The sequence below is a fragment of the Cyphomyrmex costatus genome, unplaced genomic scaffold (assembly GCF_001594065.2).
Source record: "Cyphomyrmex costatus isolate MS0001 unplaced genomic scaffold, Ccosl1.0 scaffold1017, whole genome shotgun sequence".
Lineage (NCBI taxonomy): Eukaryota > Metazoa > Arthropoda > Insecta > Hymenoptera > Formicidae > Cyphomyrmex > Cyphomyrmex costatus.
In genome coordinates this window covers 82728-97309 of record NW_017274974.1, presented here as the reverse complement: position 1 = coordinate 97309, position 14582 = coordinate 82728, and the positions used below count along the sequence as shown (strand labels likewise).

Below are 14582 nucleotides of genomic sequence, written 5' to 3'. Positions count from 1 at the left end.
GAGGGGGGGGGGGGGGGGGACGACGACAGCGAGCGACTCGTATAATGCACCAGCAAGCGACCGACTTATCGGCCGCCCGCGCGAGCGAGCGGGAAGAATCGCATCATTCGGTCACGGCTGTCCGCGGTGACACGCAATCCCGCGCGCAGATATGCGTCCTCCGTCGTCTCTCCGCACCTTCCAGCGCTCGTACAGTATGACGACGTGCACGCGTACGAGTCACACCGAGGCCTCGCCTATACGGAGCAGCTAGAGAGAGAGAGAGAGAGAGAGAGAGAGAGAGACAGGATAGAGTGCCACCGGGTAGACGTGTGACCGGTACTTTTCCGTGACGGCTCCGATAGAGCGTCGAGAGCCGACGACGACGAGCGTGTGTCTCTCCGTCCTCGCGAGAGATCGAGGAAGAGAAACGTTACGGCGAGCGAGACGGGCGGAAACGGCAAGGGGGGAAAACGCATGCACGCACGCGCGCATTCATGTCTGTGTCTCTCTCTCTCTGTCTCTCGCTTCCTAACCGCGACACATCACGCACGTAGGCGGCTCTGCGGGCAGTGCGGGCTTAGTCACGCTCGATCAGGGCCGTGCCGAGCGTATATACGCTCGCGGTTTATTCGGAGCGGCTTTCGCGTTCTGCACTCGACTCCGGTTTTCCTCGGAATTGCTGCGCGCCGGCGTTCTCGCTGCGTTTCCCGGTAAACGAACTTGTCTCTCTCTCCGTTGCCGTTTTTCGTACGTTTAATTTAGCCGCACGAAAGCACCGCCGCTCGAAAGAGGGAGCGATAAATACCGGGAGGAGATCCGGCGGGGTCTTCCGGTAGGAAAGATTTTAGGTCTGTTTTTATTTGAGAACTAGAACTGCATTCTCTCTTTCTCTCTCTCGCTCTTTCACCGTAATATTCAAACGTAAATATATCTATCTCACTTTAAGTTTCAAAAGTATATTGGTTCGGCTATAGAAAACAGAGACCTATCATCGTAGTCGGTAGGTTTGTTCGCGTTGCTTAAATTCTCTAAATATTTGCACTTAGAACGAGATAAATATACATTCAGGCGTTGAAAAGGAAGGAAGCGGAGATATTGAGTGTAAAAAGTGCAAGCAACGCGAACAGATCTAAGGTTTGTTCTCTGTAGTTGAATTAGTGTACACTTTTGGAACTTAAAGTGAGATAAGTATATGTTTGATATCAGGCGAGAGAGAAAGGAGGGAAAGAGAGTTCTAGTACAGTCAAGTGCAGCAATATAAAATAGAACTTCAAGCCCGTTTCACTAACGACAATTACTCGATCGACTGATTAAATTTGAGAGTTGCCAACTGCTAAATTGAAAATTTATCATTCTTCTAATTTCTCGACAATAAATCTGTCTTACAAAATATGTATTTATAAAATTACTCAAAGTATCATTTATCATCCACATATTTTTTAAGAATATCTTTGTCATGAGAAGTAAAAGAATCTCAGGATATGTTAGAATTCAAATGAAACGATTTTTGTTCAATCTTTAGGTTTTATTTTTCAAGCTTTGTTTCTCAGCTTTTATCATGAAAACTACATGAGTTATTCCACAATCTTTGCTGGCTCTACAAATGAAGCCTCAATCAGGTCTCGCCGTACCGTTCACTTTATCTGATAACAAGTCTAGTCTTTAAAAAAAAAAAGCCAATAATCTAATCGTACGTTCCGCCAGGTGCAGCATTATTGAGTACTGCTAACCTTAGAGTCTAACTGTAAAATATATATTTGCACAGCTATGCATAATAAAATTCAAAAGATTAACGTCGCAAACAGATGCAGAAATATACACATCGTTATCGGAAAAATATTTTGATGTACGGCAACTAGCGGTTAGGCGATTACATCAATAGAGAACGATATAAAAATATCGTATTTACGACGTTTACGCTGCCGTTTCTATCGCTAAAATAAAATTTTATTATTTTCGATGACTCACGGTTAAAACGCACGAGCCTAGGCAGTGATTCAAATAAACGTCTCGTGTTTTCTCATCAATTGTATGGCAATAAATATCTTCATAATCACGTGAAGATTGGAATGTTCGTTTCAGAAGAAGTTTAAGAAATCGTGTAATCTTATCACTTGCAAAATTTTACCCCTTAGCCCTCTTTATCTCTTGAGTGTAAGTAAACACTGTTAAATTTATCGAGAATTATTTTGTTACGTGCACAAGATATCTTAAAGAGTCAGAAACATATTTAAAATTGCACTGGGAAAAATCAAGCGACGCTACTTCCTTTTCGTAGTTTTCCTCACCATTTTTTTTCAAATTCCTAGATTCACAACAATATATAAAGTTCTGTTATTTTTTTGTAGAATTTGTATCTAATTAATCCTTTTACCCCAGCAAATAAATTTTAATTTTTCCGTCAGCAATAAACCTACATTTATTCGATATAAAAATCATTAATTTGATTTATCTATCTTTTTCTATTAAGTAAATATTTATTTATTGCAAGTCTAGTGCTATTCAAAGAAATATATGTATACGAAGATTTAGTAAATTTTTTCAGCGTGTTTATGCAATAATTTATCTACGCGAGAAACACACCAATGAGATCAGACACTATCAGACACCCATAATTCGATAGAGATCGCGCAACGAATATCTGAATTTTTTATTCCTGCATTAATTATCGTTTTCGCTAAATATATTAAATATATGCCTATCTCATTTTAAGTTCCAAAAGTGTACTAGTCTAGCCAAAGAAAACAGACCAAAGGTGCATTTCAACGAGCTGCTCAAATCAGCCGTTTTAGCAGCAAAAGGAATGATCACGTGATCAAACTTGACGCTTGGTATTCGTCAATTTTGACCAGGTGAGATCCTTTCTGTCGTTAAATCAGCTGATTCGAGCGGTTTGTGAATGTACCCTTAGATCTGTTTTCTTTACCTGAACGGTCCTCACTTCTGGGAAGTGAGATAGGTATACGTATAGTATAAGTGGACGTTTGATATTTGGAACTCAAAGTAAAATAGGTACAGGTATGTTTGAAAACCGTACTTTAAAATCGAGTCGAAACTTTGGAAACATACGTAAAATACGCACGTCCCTGGACAGTGCGTACAGTGGCCTTGTTTCGAAAGTACGACCCCTCCACAAGCACGTCGGTGTCATCGTCGTTGTCCGTTGTCGTTGGATACACGCATTTATGCTTGTCGTATGTACTCCGCGCTGCCATATATACGTGTACACGTACGTGAAACTCGTCCCGATGACGTAGGGCAGGAGAACGAAGTGCCTATCTGTACGTGATCGATCGGCCACTCACAATACATGTGACGATACTTGCGAAACCCACAACTCGTCGAGCTTGCTATCCCTCGCTACTATGACCTACTACGATTCACGATTTACAGCGGCATTCTGAATTTATTCTCATTCTTCATTCTCTCTTTTTTTAGGAAGTTATATCTAATTCACTTTTCTCTGTTTCAAAAGAAAACAAAATGTTGAGAAAAAGGAATAAGCAACTAGTTCCGTATTATGTTGTTTAATAATAGCGACTTGTGATATGTAATAGAGAAATATATTGATATGACATACAAAATAAATAAATATTGACAGTTTCCGATGATGGAACGAAATCCTGTCAATATTTATATCAGATTCTGTCAAGAGTGACAAGCAGTTAGAGTGGCTTCGATCAAACTCCGTTTAATTTAATCAACGATTAATTCAATTGGCTTAACTGTTTATAATAATTCGTTGTTCTACCCCTAATCTATAATCTTTCTTTTCAATTAAAAAATTAATAAGTTAATCCATATATAACAAAATAGTACAAGTATTATTATGACAAATTAATCGGAATTTGGTCTAAGTTATTGCACTTATGGTCATTTCTACTAACGTCCATTAACTTTATAATTAGAAAAAAAATTGAAAGCAAATTGAACCGAAATTAAAGTGGATCTACTTAAATTTATTTTCATTCTTCGTTCTCTTTTCTCTCTTTTTTGTTAGGAAGTTATATCTAATAATTGTTGGAGACAATTCACTTTTCTCTTTTAAAAGAAAAAGAAAATGTTGAGAAAAAGGAATAAGCAATTAGTTCCGTATTACGTTGTTTAATAACGATTTGTGATATGTAACAGAAATATATAACACAAAATAAACAGGCATTAATGAAGAAATTTCTTATTCTGGACTAGAGGAAAAGATTAAAAAAAAGAAACTGTTTGTCGAGGCATTGTTTATGTAACAAAAAATTTAATTCCTTTTATAAAATACATTTTATTTAATAACAAAAATATTTGTTTACACTGACTAACAATTTAGTCCGCATAAAATTACATCGTCGGATACATTTTAACAAAATATTTGGTCGCTGTATCGATTACCAATTTGTGCGTTTTGTTCCGAGGATAAAGCCTCTCACACCTGAAATGCATAACAGTACATAAACATAACATAAGACCGCTGGACCAATCAGCATCTTATGTTAATCAATATGACAACTTTATGCTGGATGCTTATTGGTCCAACAGTTTTATGTTATGCTCATGCTCTATTATGCATTTTATGTGTGAGAGGCTTAATGCTCAAATATTTCAAATTTCGCATTCGGAACGTTTATCGTCGAACGCATTTCGGACGTTAATCGTGACGATCAACGCGAGGAAAGGGGGGCGTTATGTCTAATGAATACGAGAACAGAGTCTATGCAGTTTGCTCCTCTCCTCCCGAACGTCTCGGCTCGCTCCTTGCTGCACGTACGCGAACGTGAGTGCGCGCGCGTGCACTTTGGCCGGTCATCAAACAGACCAGTCGACGGACCGTATCTGCTGTCACTCTTGCCGCATGATTGATCACGACTGACGTTGCCGCACGGAAACTGACTGACGTAACGTACGTGCTTAACGTTCGCGAAACGAGATGCTTTCGCGCAAACAACCGGCGGATCACGTTCTGTTTAATTCCGAGCGTTCCGAGTCGGCGAACGTCGGACTTGAGAACCAATGAGAGCCTTCTCCGTTTAGCACCGCCAATCCATTATTGATATGTTAACTCGCGCGAGTTGCGCCACTGATAGGGCATATGGAAAATAAATAGAGAACTGCTCGCGGAAATCTGATAAGAAAGTCACTGGAGTTTGTAGTTTGTAATATTACGAAAATAATGCTCGTTGGTGTAATATTGTATGCCTAAAAAAATTACCGGAGTCCATGGATTATGTAAAATATGTATGAAAAGATATTAATAATTAATATAAAACTAAATCTAAAAATTAATATAAGACTAGAATCTCGATTAATTATAATCTCACTAAATTAAGTTTAATTTACATTTGATTTAGTTTTATATTAAATTTTTTCTTTTTCTGTTAAAACGGAAAGTAAATGAGCAAAATTGACGTTGGCTGTAACTTAAGAAATTGGACAATTTTTAGAAGGAATATAGCAGGACGTGCAACAAAATACAATGGATTAAATGGCTATGGAGACTTGTAGAGTTACGTCCATTTGCGAGATTCGGTTTCCATTAAGGAAAACGATACTATGTCAGCAGGCGAGAGCATCCGCTCGTCGTAAACGGCGATGATGAATGACAGTGCGGAGAGCAGCAACGCGCGTAGATAGAAATTCGAGAAATAGTTGATTTTTCGAGTTTCGACATCGGATATATTTTACAACGTCGGAGAAATAAAATTTCGACGATAATGGGGAATGGCTATAATAATAACTGACTTGTCGAAATGGAGATTAAACGGAAATACTTTTTATAGAATATTCTTTTTTTTTTACAAAAATATTTTTTATTCAATTATAAAAATACGAAACTCTTTCAATTATAAAATTCACATGAAAATCAATACCTTTGTTACACATGTTACCTTATACTCTTGTTTCGCGGTAAAAGCTAAACATTTCCCATATTTATAGCATTGAAAATCGAGATTGCTGGAAATCATATTTCAATTCCTGTTAGAGATACGCAATATTCGCATTCGCCGAGTGCTGGAATTGCATTCGCAATGTATAAATCAACAATACGTCGTCGAGCAGATCTAGCAATCATTTAGTTACGAAAGATCAATAATCGATGGTAGAATCGAATAACAGCGAAACTTCTCTGGATCTCAAAGGCGCGCTCTCTCTCTCTCTCTCTCTCTCTCTCTCTCTCTCTCATGCACATACACACAATCTCTACGTTTATTTCCAGACCCCAATCTTTGCCAGCAGTAATCTATTTATATCAGAACTCGCGTATACGTAAAACGTGAACGCTGTCTTTTGAACGGAAACAGTAACCTCAAGGATAAAAAAAGCTCGGGCAGGAAAAACAAGCGAATCTCGCTTCTCTGATGAGCTTTTTTCCTCGGTTACTTCATTACAATAGTATTTTCACACCGGTAACAAGCTTAACTGCATCCCAGCGTCACGGATAACCATCCAGCTCGCGATTGCTGATTATGTTATCGAGTGAGATAACGAGACTGATACCAGACAGCATGACAATACATTATATATGCAGTCGTTTGCGTGCGTGGCATTTTACGTCATTGCGTTGGGTGCCTTGGAAACATTACGCGCGCAGCGCACACACACTCGATTCCAATCTCTAAGCGGGTTATCGTCCTACGAGATTTATTACTCATGGACAATTGAGAAATACTATCATTTGTATAAGTTTCGTTTCAGCGAAGCATTTCTTCATCTCGAAACTTGTACAAATTGAAGATAGGAAAATATGAAAGTATCAATCTTTATGATCAATACAGAGCCATTCTTAATGACAACTCCGAATGAGAATTTATAAATATGAATTCTCGTAAAAGATACAAAGAGTGATCTACACGTTCAAAGAGAATTTCTAAGAAGACTTGAAAGGCACGTTGCATGATAAACAAATTTTTTCAAAATTTTTGTAATACTGAAGAAACATGTGGATTCTTAGAAAATCCGCTAATTCTTATTATTTTATATAGTTTTAAAAGCTTTAAGTTTTTTCCTCGATATAAAAAACTGCAGCACAGCATAAATATTATATAAGTAGGATAATCAGCTTACGCGCATAAAACAAAATTGCGAAAAATAACTGTAAAACGAAGTTATTCCAAATCATCACGCTATTTAAAAATTATAAAGAATGCTCCAAGGTCATCGGGATCCGCACGAGTTAAGTAACTCCTTTAACGCATCTATCTTATTTCCCGTATGGAGGTTCCCGCCCATTTGGAGTGTCGAAATAACGGTCGACTAGCAACTAGCAAGGTCACCGTGCCGCCCGCGCGCCATACGGCCAGGTCAGGTTAGATTAGGCAAGGTTAGGGTAGGGTTACGCGACACCGACGTCGCCGTCATCGTCGCCGCATGATCGTCAATGGGCCGCGTATCTCCGCCGGCGCGAAAAGCCAGCGAACGGTGCGAGCGAGAAAAGGGGGGCACGCTACAGTTATCCCGACAAAATGTCACGACGCGCCGCGGCAAATGGAGGAGACAATCTCGGGACCGGTTTCGTCGCCACGGTGTGACGCGACGTGAGAGAGAGAGACAGGGAAGAGAAAGAGCACTGGCGAATCTATATGGCTTCCCTCTGGAGACTTTTCTTCTTAAAACATTTATAGCAAAATGTTATATAATACTTTCAATACTTCTGAAACATTTTATCACGCATCTTTGATTGTAAATTATTTTTATTTAAAAAAAAAACTAAATGTAAAAAAACAAATTCTATTATATTATTATCTTTGACACAACAGACAACGAATTTTTGTATTATTATTCAAGTATTTCATAACGATTTGTATTAATTTGTAACATTGCATACAGAGCCTTATTATTTTATATTAATTTTTTTTGTAAAATTTTTTTAATAAAATGTTACGAATGATTTAAATTTTTCAACGTGACAATTCAAATAATAATTTAATATTCTACAAAATTCATATATAAAAAAAAAATCGCTTATATTTCGAGTCAATAGTCTCTTTGATTTTCTGGGTCCGCCAATGAGAAAGAGAGAGGCGTACGAGAAGTGGAATTAAAAACAGGACGCGAGAAAAGAGCAGTCCGTGGGGAGGCCGCAATCAGAAAGAAGAGGAGGGGAGAGGAGAGGTGCGAACGTACTTGCGTGGATGTGCAGCGGAGTGTGATGGAGTGATGCGCGCGCAAGACCACCCGCGTGCCGAAGTACGAGGCCTCGCGTGATCGTAGAAACTCTTCCGTCCGTCTCGATTTTAAATGGTTCCCGCGACAAGATTCTGCTCCGCTTCCACAGAATCTAAGTACGAACGAAATCTTCGAAAATAGATCTATCGGCAGCGTCAGAGGGTGACGTAGATGTAACGTCATAAGGCCGGAATTCAGACTGCGCGCTGAAGATCGAGATCGAAGAGCGAACATTGAAATTTGACCAATGAGGATAGAGGAGTTTTAGTTCCTGTTGTTTCTCGATTGGCCAAATTTCATTCTTTCAATCTTCAATGCGCAGTCTGATTCCGGCCTGAAGGACGATAATCGCAGTCGTATAAGGGCGCCTTTTCATGCTCATTTTCAGCGTCTTCAAGTAGGTTTATTGTTAGACATTCGACTTTTTTTAAGCAGACAAAATATGAAAATATATACAAGATATGCAAATGCGCACAAATGAATATGCATTTGTAAAATGTTTTATCGATAAGATAAGCTTCTATTTTGGTCTTACTAATTTATTTTCTAAAAAAAAAAATATGCAGTTGCGTAAAGATCCGATAACTATTTGTTATTACGATCAAAATTGACGTTTAGACAGTGAAAATTGTATATGAAAATAGCCTCGCAGAAAAAAAAAACAGTTTTGCAATTGTTGTAAAATTCTCTTTAATATGATTGTTATTACACACACATTTAGATCCAGGAAGGAACGGAAGACAAAAACCAATCATATCAAAGGATCTTACAACAATTACGAAGCTGCTTTTTCTACTGAAAACAGTTGTAATGATAGCATAGCATTCACAAAAAAATTGAGGAATTTAATATCTCAATGGTTTAAATTCTCACGGTTCTGTAAGATTTAATATTGAGAAACCTTAATGCTGGAAGTTAAATAAATCCAATTTCCAGCGTCAGACGCTTATCATCATGCATCACATCGAGAAGCATATAATCACAGCTTTTCAACGTCTCATGAAATGGTACCTCAATGTTCATCTTTGTCACGTCCGCGCAGGATAAGAATAACATTCTTATCTATTCCGATAAGAGTCTGTACATTTTCGCCGAAAATTAAGATATGGCAGCTTTATTTTTAAAAGGTGTAAACGTTTGTTATATCCTTCTTGGCATTCAGTAGAAAAGAAGCTTCGTAATTTGTTGCAACGTAAAATTCTTTTGAATATATGATTTCCCAATGGGAACTGGAAAACACATCACATAAAAAAATTTTACAACAAAGCTGCTTTTTTTGCTGAACGTAACCGAAGATAGAATGTGATACTTGGTCGCTCAAAACCACTAAAAATGTTTGCACTTAAAATGAGATAAATCTGTACATATCTAAGGTTTAAAAAGAAAGGAAGCAAAAATGCTGCGTGCAAAAAGTGCAAGCAACGCGAATTTGTGTCTCACGTCCGTTTCGATCAATGTATTACTGATTAATAATTTCAATTTCAGTTCAATTTGCTCTTTCTAATTTTTCGAATTAGAAAACGATAAACAGTTATTTAATTCGAAATTAAAATTGACCTACGTTCATAGATTAAAGGCGTTAAAAGGAAAGCAGTTGATGTAAAAACTGAGTTCGGTTTAGTTATTCGCGCTTTGAACGTTTATAATAATCATTCCGTCCATTACGCATAAAATGCGAATAGAAGTGCTGAAAATATCCAACCGCACGCAGTCAAAACGCCGACGTATCATCTCATTTATAAACGTGGCGGGCCTCGCTGCGACTGCTCGTTGCTGGTTCAACGTTCGCCGCGTCGTCGCGTCAGTTCCTCAACTCATTAAAAGACAAAAAGCAAAGCGACTAATCGCGTGTGATTCTGTATCGCGCCGTGACGTAGGAGAGAAGGACGCAGCGCGAAGTCACTCCGCGCGGTGGCGAGCGTGCCTCAAGACTTTATCATCGCTTCACGCGCTTCGCAAAGTGACGGGGCGGAGAAAGGAGAGGAGGTTCCGCCGCTTCGTCGGTGATATATTCCTCTTATCTTACGCACAGCGCGTTATCCGCGTATAACACGTAACGCAACGCAACGCAGTGCGACGGCGACGTGAAAATTCACGCTCGCTCGTGAGATTCGCGCTCGTATTGTGAGACCAGCACACAACGGTCTCATTCATCGGGTATAAATACGGCGGCGAGACGGCGACGGCGGCGTGACGTCACCTGATTGAACACGTCACGACATGGCAACTGAATGTGTGTATGTGTGTGTATCTTTTGGTCGTCCCATCACGTGCTCGGTGTACGTCTCTTTTGTACGCGTTCGGACGCCGATCGAAGGCAGAGAACTAAATAGAGATAGAGAAGAGCGAGAGAGAGAGAGAGCGAAGCGAGGACGCGACGGAGGACGTTGCTTCCTTTTAATGTAATCTCCCTTATACCGTCGTCCCTCGTCGACGTATATACGCGCGTGTGCGTGCGTTGCCTCCTCGCGCCAGATGGCTACAAACGAACGGCCGTGCACACAGCCCTCCTCTTCGACTATTTATAGTAGGGACCGATAAAAACGCCAGAACACCGCCCGCTAAAAAAAAAAAAATTACGTCGAGCTGCCGCGCGCGCCGCGTAAGGCCGGAATGTCCGAGACACTTCACGTCTCACCTTTGTGGGTTAATTCAGTCTTACATGAAAGCGAAAATGACAGTTCTTGACAAGTTCTTGCGGCTTTCTTTTCGAGAAATATGTAGATACGCATATCGATGTATAATAAAATAAAATAATAAAAACATGTAATAACAGTAAATCGATGGGAGCTTCTTGTTCGCTAAACGAGATATTATGAAAGCTCGACTTTTCATTAACTTGTGGTTTAGGCTTAATCTCACTGAAATTATTGATCACTTCACTCGAGGATAAGTAAAAATTGTGTTGTTTTGGCTAAGATTAAATTTATGGCTTTGTAGTGATTTCTCTAGAAGTTACTATACATTACCACAAAACCATCACTTTAGCAATTAGCCGTAGCTAGGAAAATATAATTCTTGTATCACTAGATGAAGTCTAACCACGAATTAATCAAAAAATGGAAAACCGGTTCTGAGATTTTTTTATTCGTCAACGTTGATTCGGTTAATTCTTCATTACTCGCGCGTGAGGTGTCCAAAAATACTCCCACTTCATAAATTCGCTAAATGTATATAAATGCCATATATTTACATTATTATACATATTTAGCGTAACTATTTCACAATTTAAAACAATTAAATCTATCTCTATATCTAAGGAATATAGGATGTTATCAATTAATTGTAAATTTAATCATCGAAAAAAACAGTGATGAAATGTGATATATATACGATGTTGAAGTATCGAACGTCCCACGCGAATAATGTAGAATTAAAAAAAAAAAAAATAGAAAACATGATCTAATAAAATTTATAAAATTCTTGTTAAGCAGCAATACAATTTCTGTGAAAATTACGATCACTTAGTAGTAATTAAGAGGACACTTGACAGAAATTCTCGTGTTTTATACTTCTGTCGAGCGTTCCCAAATAATCACGTTAAATTGAATTCGTTATGAAATATGTTAACACTTTAAACTATAAAGACTTTCATCACACAGCCATTTTTTAAAGGCAATCGTTAACAGCTAACGATTCCACGTTATGAATGAAAAATCGACGATTGAATTACACATCGTGTCTGTGGGATCTAATCGCAACACGCGAATCAATTTTCGCCAAGCTCCAACAAATCGTCCTTAGCCAGTCGGTATATTATTTTTGAAAGTAAACGTTGTGGTCGGAGGAAGATCGTTTGTTTGTAAACGCTCGCATAAATTAGTATTGAGCCGCGTGTGCTTGGTTTATCTCGTCTGTAATATTTACATCCCGCGGCTATTTTACATATTGTAGAGAAAAGTTCTCGAAATTAGGCATTACGATAAACGCCATTGGTCAGAAGCTCGTGAAGAAGACAAACGGAGCGACAACGCGACGCGCTCCACGTCGCATCTGGTCTCGATGTTATCGTGATGTCAGATGTCACGTTTCCAGTCCGTCGCCGCCGGCGGGTAAGAGGGGGGTTGCCCCCCGTCCGCGGGAGAGTCCCAATGGGAATTCGGGGCGAACTCACAATCGACTCTCCAATCGAACGATTGCGACGCGGACGAAAAAGGGAGGGAAGAGGACTCACCGTTGGCCTTGAAGGTGGTCGCTGTCTCGAAGCTGGGCGCCCTCACCGGATGCTTCTCTTTGTTCCGGTCCACGTAGCTGACGGCCAGGCTCACCGCCGGGAGGGAGTCCCCGCGGGTCAGCGGCGGCCTAACCGGATGCTGCTCCTCCAGGGACAGCCGTTTCTCGGCGTGCTCGTCCTCGTCGATCGCCGAGATGCCGCGTTTCAGCTGGGTCATGCCGCGATTGTGCAGGGTCATCTGATGCGCGGCCACCGCGGCCAGATGGGCGTTGGACAAACGTGGTGGATTGTTCCTTATGCTGTTGGCGATTGGCACGAGGTGCGAGGTCGGCGAGGCGGCGGCGGCCGCCGCCGCCGCCGCTGTGCCCGACGTGAACTCCGTGATGGAGTTACGGTGGTGTAGCTGCGAGTAGCCGGCGATGTTGTGATGACGCGTGTGACTGCCCTGCGGCGTGTTCTGGATCGGCAGCACGTCCAGATTCGTCCCGCCGTTGTGCTCGGTGTGACCGCCGCCGGTACGGTAAGTCTTGGAGGCGGACGGCCGGGCGTCCTGGAACCCGTGGGCCTTCTTCAGCTGCTTCGCCGACTCGAGGACCAGGTCGATGCGGTCGGCGCCCTCGTAATTCACGCAGCCGCGGCAAACCGGCTCCGAGAAGTCCATGATCATCGCCCATGGCATCCTGGGCAGATCGCACAGATAACACTGCGTCCGTTTGCCCATCATCTTGCCAGCGAGGATCTGCCTGTTGTTTGACCGCGACAACGGCGGCCTGCTGAGCTGAGAAGGGGAACCGCGGGGGGGTCGGTGGGTGGGGGTGGGGGGTGTTAATCGTCCACTGTGTCGCGCTCGGTGAATTATCACTTCACAATCCACTGTTTGTCTCGCGGCGCGTATTATCTCCCGAGGGCTCTTTATCTCGTTTAACCGCGAGCTGTATCGGGAGTATTATCCCCCACGTTTAATCGTCTGCTTTGTCCACCACCTCTCCCGCTCTTCGCTATACGCCTGTGAGGAGCACACAACACAAACACACACACATGCACACTTGTATATCTTATGCATACGTGTACACGACGCGTTTAATTCCTCTCTTTCCAGCTACGTGTATCTCTCACATTATTTTATTCTATCTCACTTATGTACCGTTTTGAGAAATATGGTGAACTCTCTCTCTCTCTCTCTCTCTCTCTCTCTCTCTCTCTCTCTCTCTATTCCTCCGTTAATTGGTCTCTGCGCTCTCGAGAAGATTTTTTTCCCATAACAAATGACGCTCTCTTTCTCGAATCACTCCGCTCCGCGAAAAGAGAATCGGCTTCGACCGCGCGCACCACTCGTCCGAGAAACAATAACCGCCGCTCGGAGTAACGACGAAGGCAACAACGATAACGTCAACCTGCACCTCCCGTCTCGCGCGCACTCCGTCGGCGCGGCTCGCGAGCACATGAGCCGCGAGAGGACGAACGCGTAGCGACGCCTGACGACGCCCGACTCGGCCGCACCGCGCGCACTACGCCTACGCGACGGACGGACAGCCCGGAGCGAACGACCCAAGCTCTCTCCGCGATGGCGCCGTCAACGATGGCGGGAATCCACGGCGTCACTTCACTCCCCCGGGGGAAGAAACTCGCGCGCGTACACGAATCCTCGCACTGTCTCGCACCCGGGAAAGGAAGCGGCGCGGCGAGGCACCGCTAAACGCGAGGCACCGCACACGCGACCACGACAACGACCGCTGTCTCCGCAATTTATCGTAATCGCTCTTCCTAATTTCTTTCCTTTCTTCTTTTTTGTTTTTTGTTTTTTTTTTGGCAACGAGCGATACACGAGGTACAAACGCGTGAAATTAACACGGATCTTTCTCTGTCTCTGTCTCTCTCTCTCGACACGACGAGACGTACGCTCGACCCGCTCGACCGTCTGGCTGCCGTACGAAGAGACGAACGCTCGAGAATGCGGCGGTAAAGCCGAGCTAGACCGTCAGCGTTTCCACCACCCAGTCTTAGCCCCGTCTCTCTCGGACCAGCGGCCACCTTTCTCTCGCTCTTTCACGCTCGGCACTCGTTCGGCTACCTTCGCTCGCTCGATCCCCTCACCGTCGAATCCGCGCGTATGCTAGCTCTCTCTCTCTCTCTCTCATTCTCTCTTCTTCTCTCGCGCGCAATCCTCTCGTCCCCGCTCGCCAAGAGCCATTGCCAAGCCATCTCTCCCCCTCGCGTCCCGTGACATCCTCGTCCCTAAAAAAACAGCTACGACGACGCGACGACGACGACGACGACG

The 14582-nt window shown here is 42.2% G+C and overlaps 1 protein-coding gene across 1 annotated transcript in view; it reads right to left on the bottom strand.

Annotated features, from left to right (window-relative positions):
• The window catches only part of Pits (Protein interacting with Ttk69 and Sin3A), a 21198-nt gene extending 6863 nt beyond the window's left edge, over positions 1-14335 (bottom strand). The window contains exon 1 of the mRNA XM_018538697.1: positions 12305-14335. Within this exon, the coding sequence (XP_018394199.1) occupies positions 12305-13028 (724 nt within the window). The 5' untranslated portion in view covers positions 13029-14335. The remainder of the gene's footprint in view (positions 1-12304) is intronic.
• Between the last annotated feature and the right edge of the window lie 247 nt (positions 14336-14582).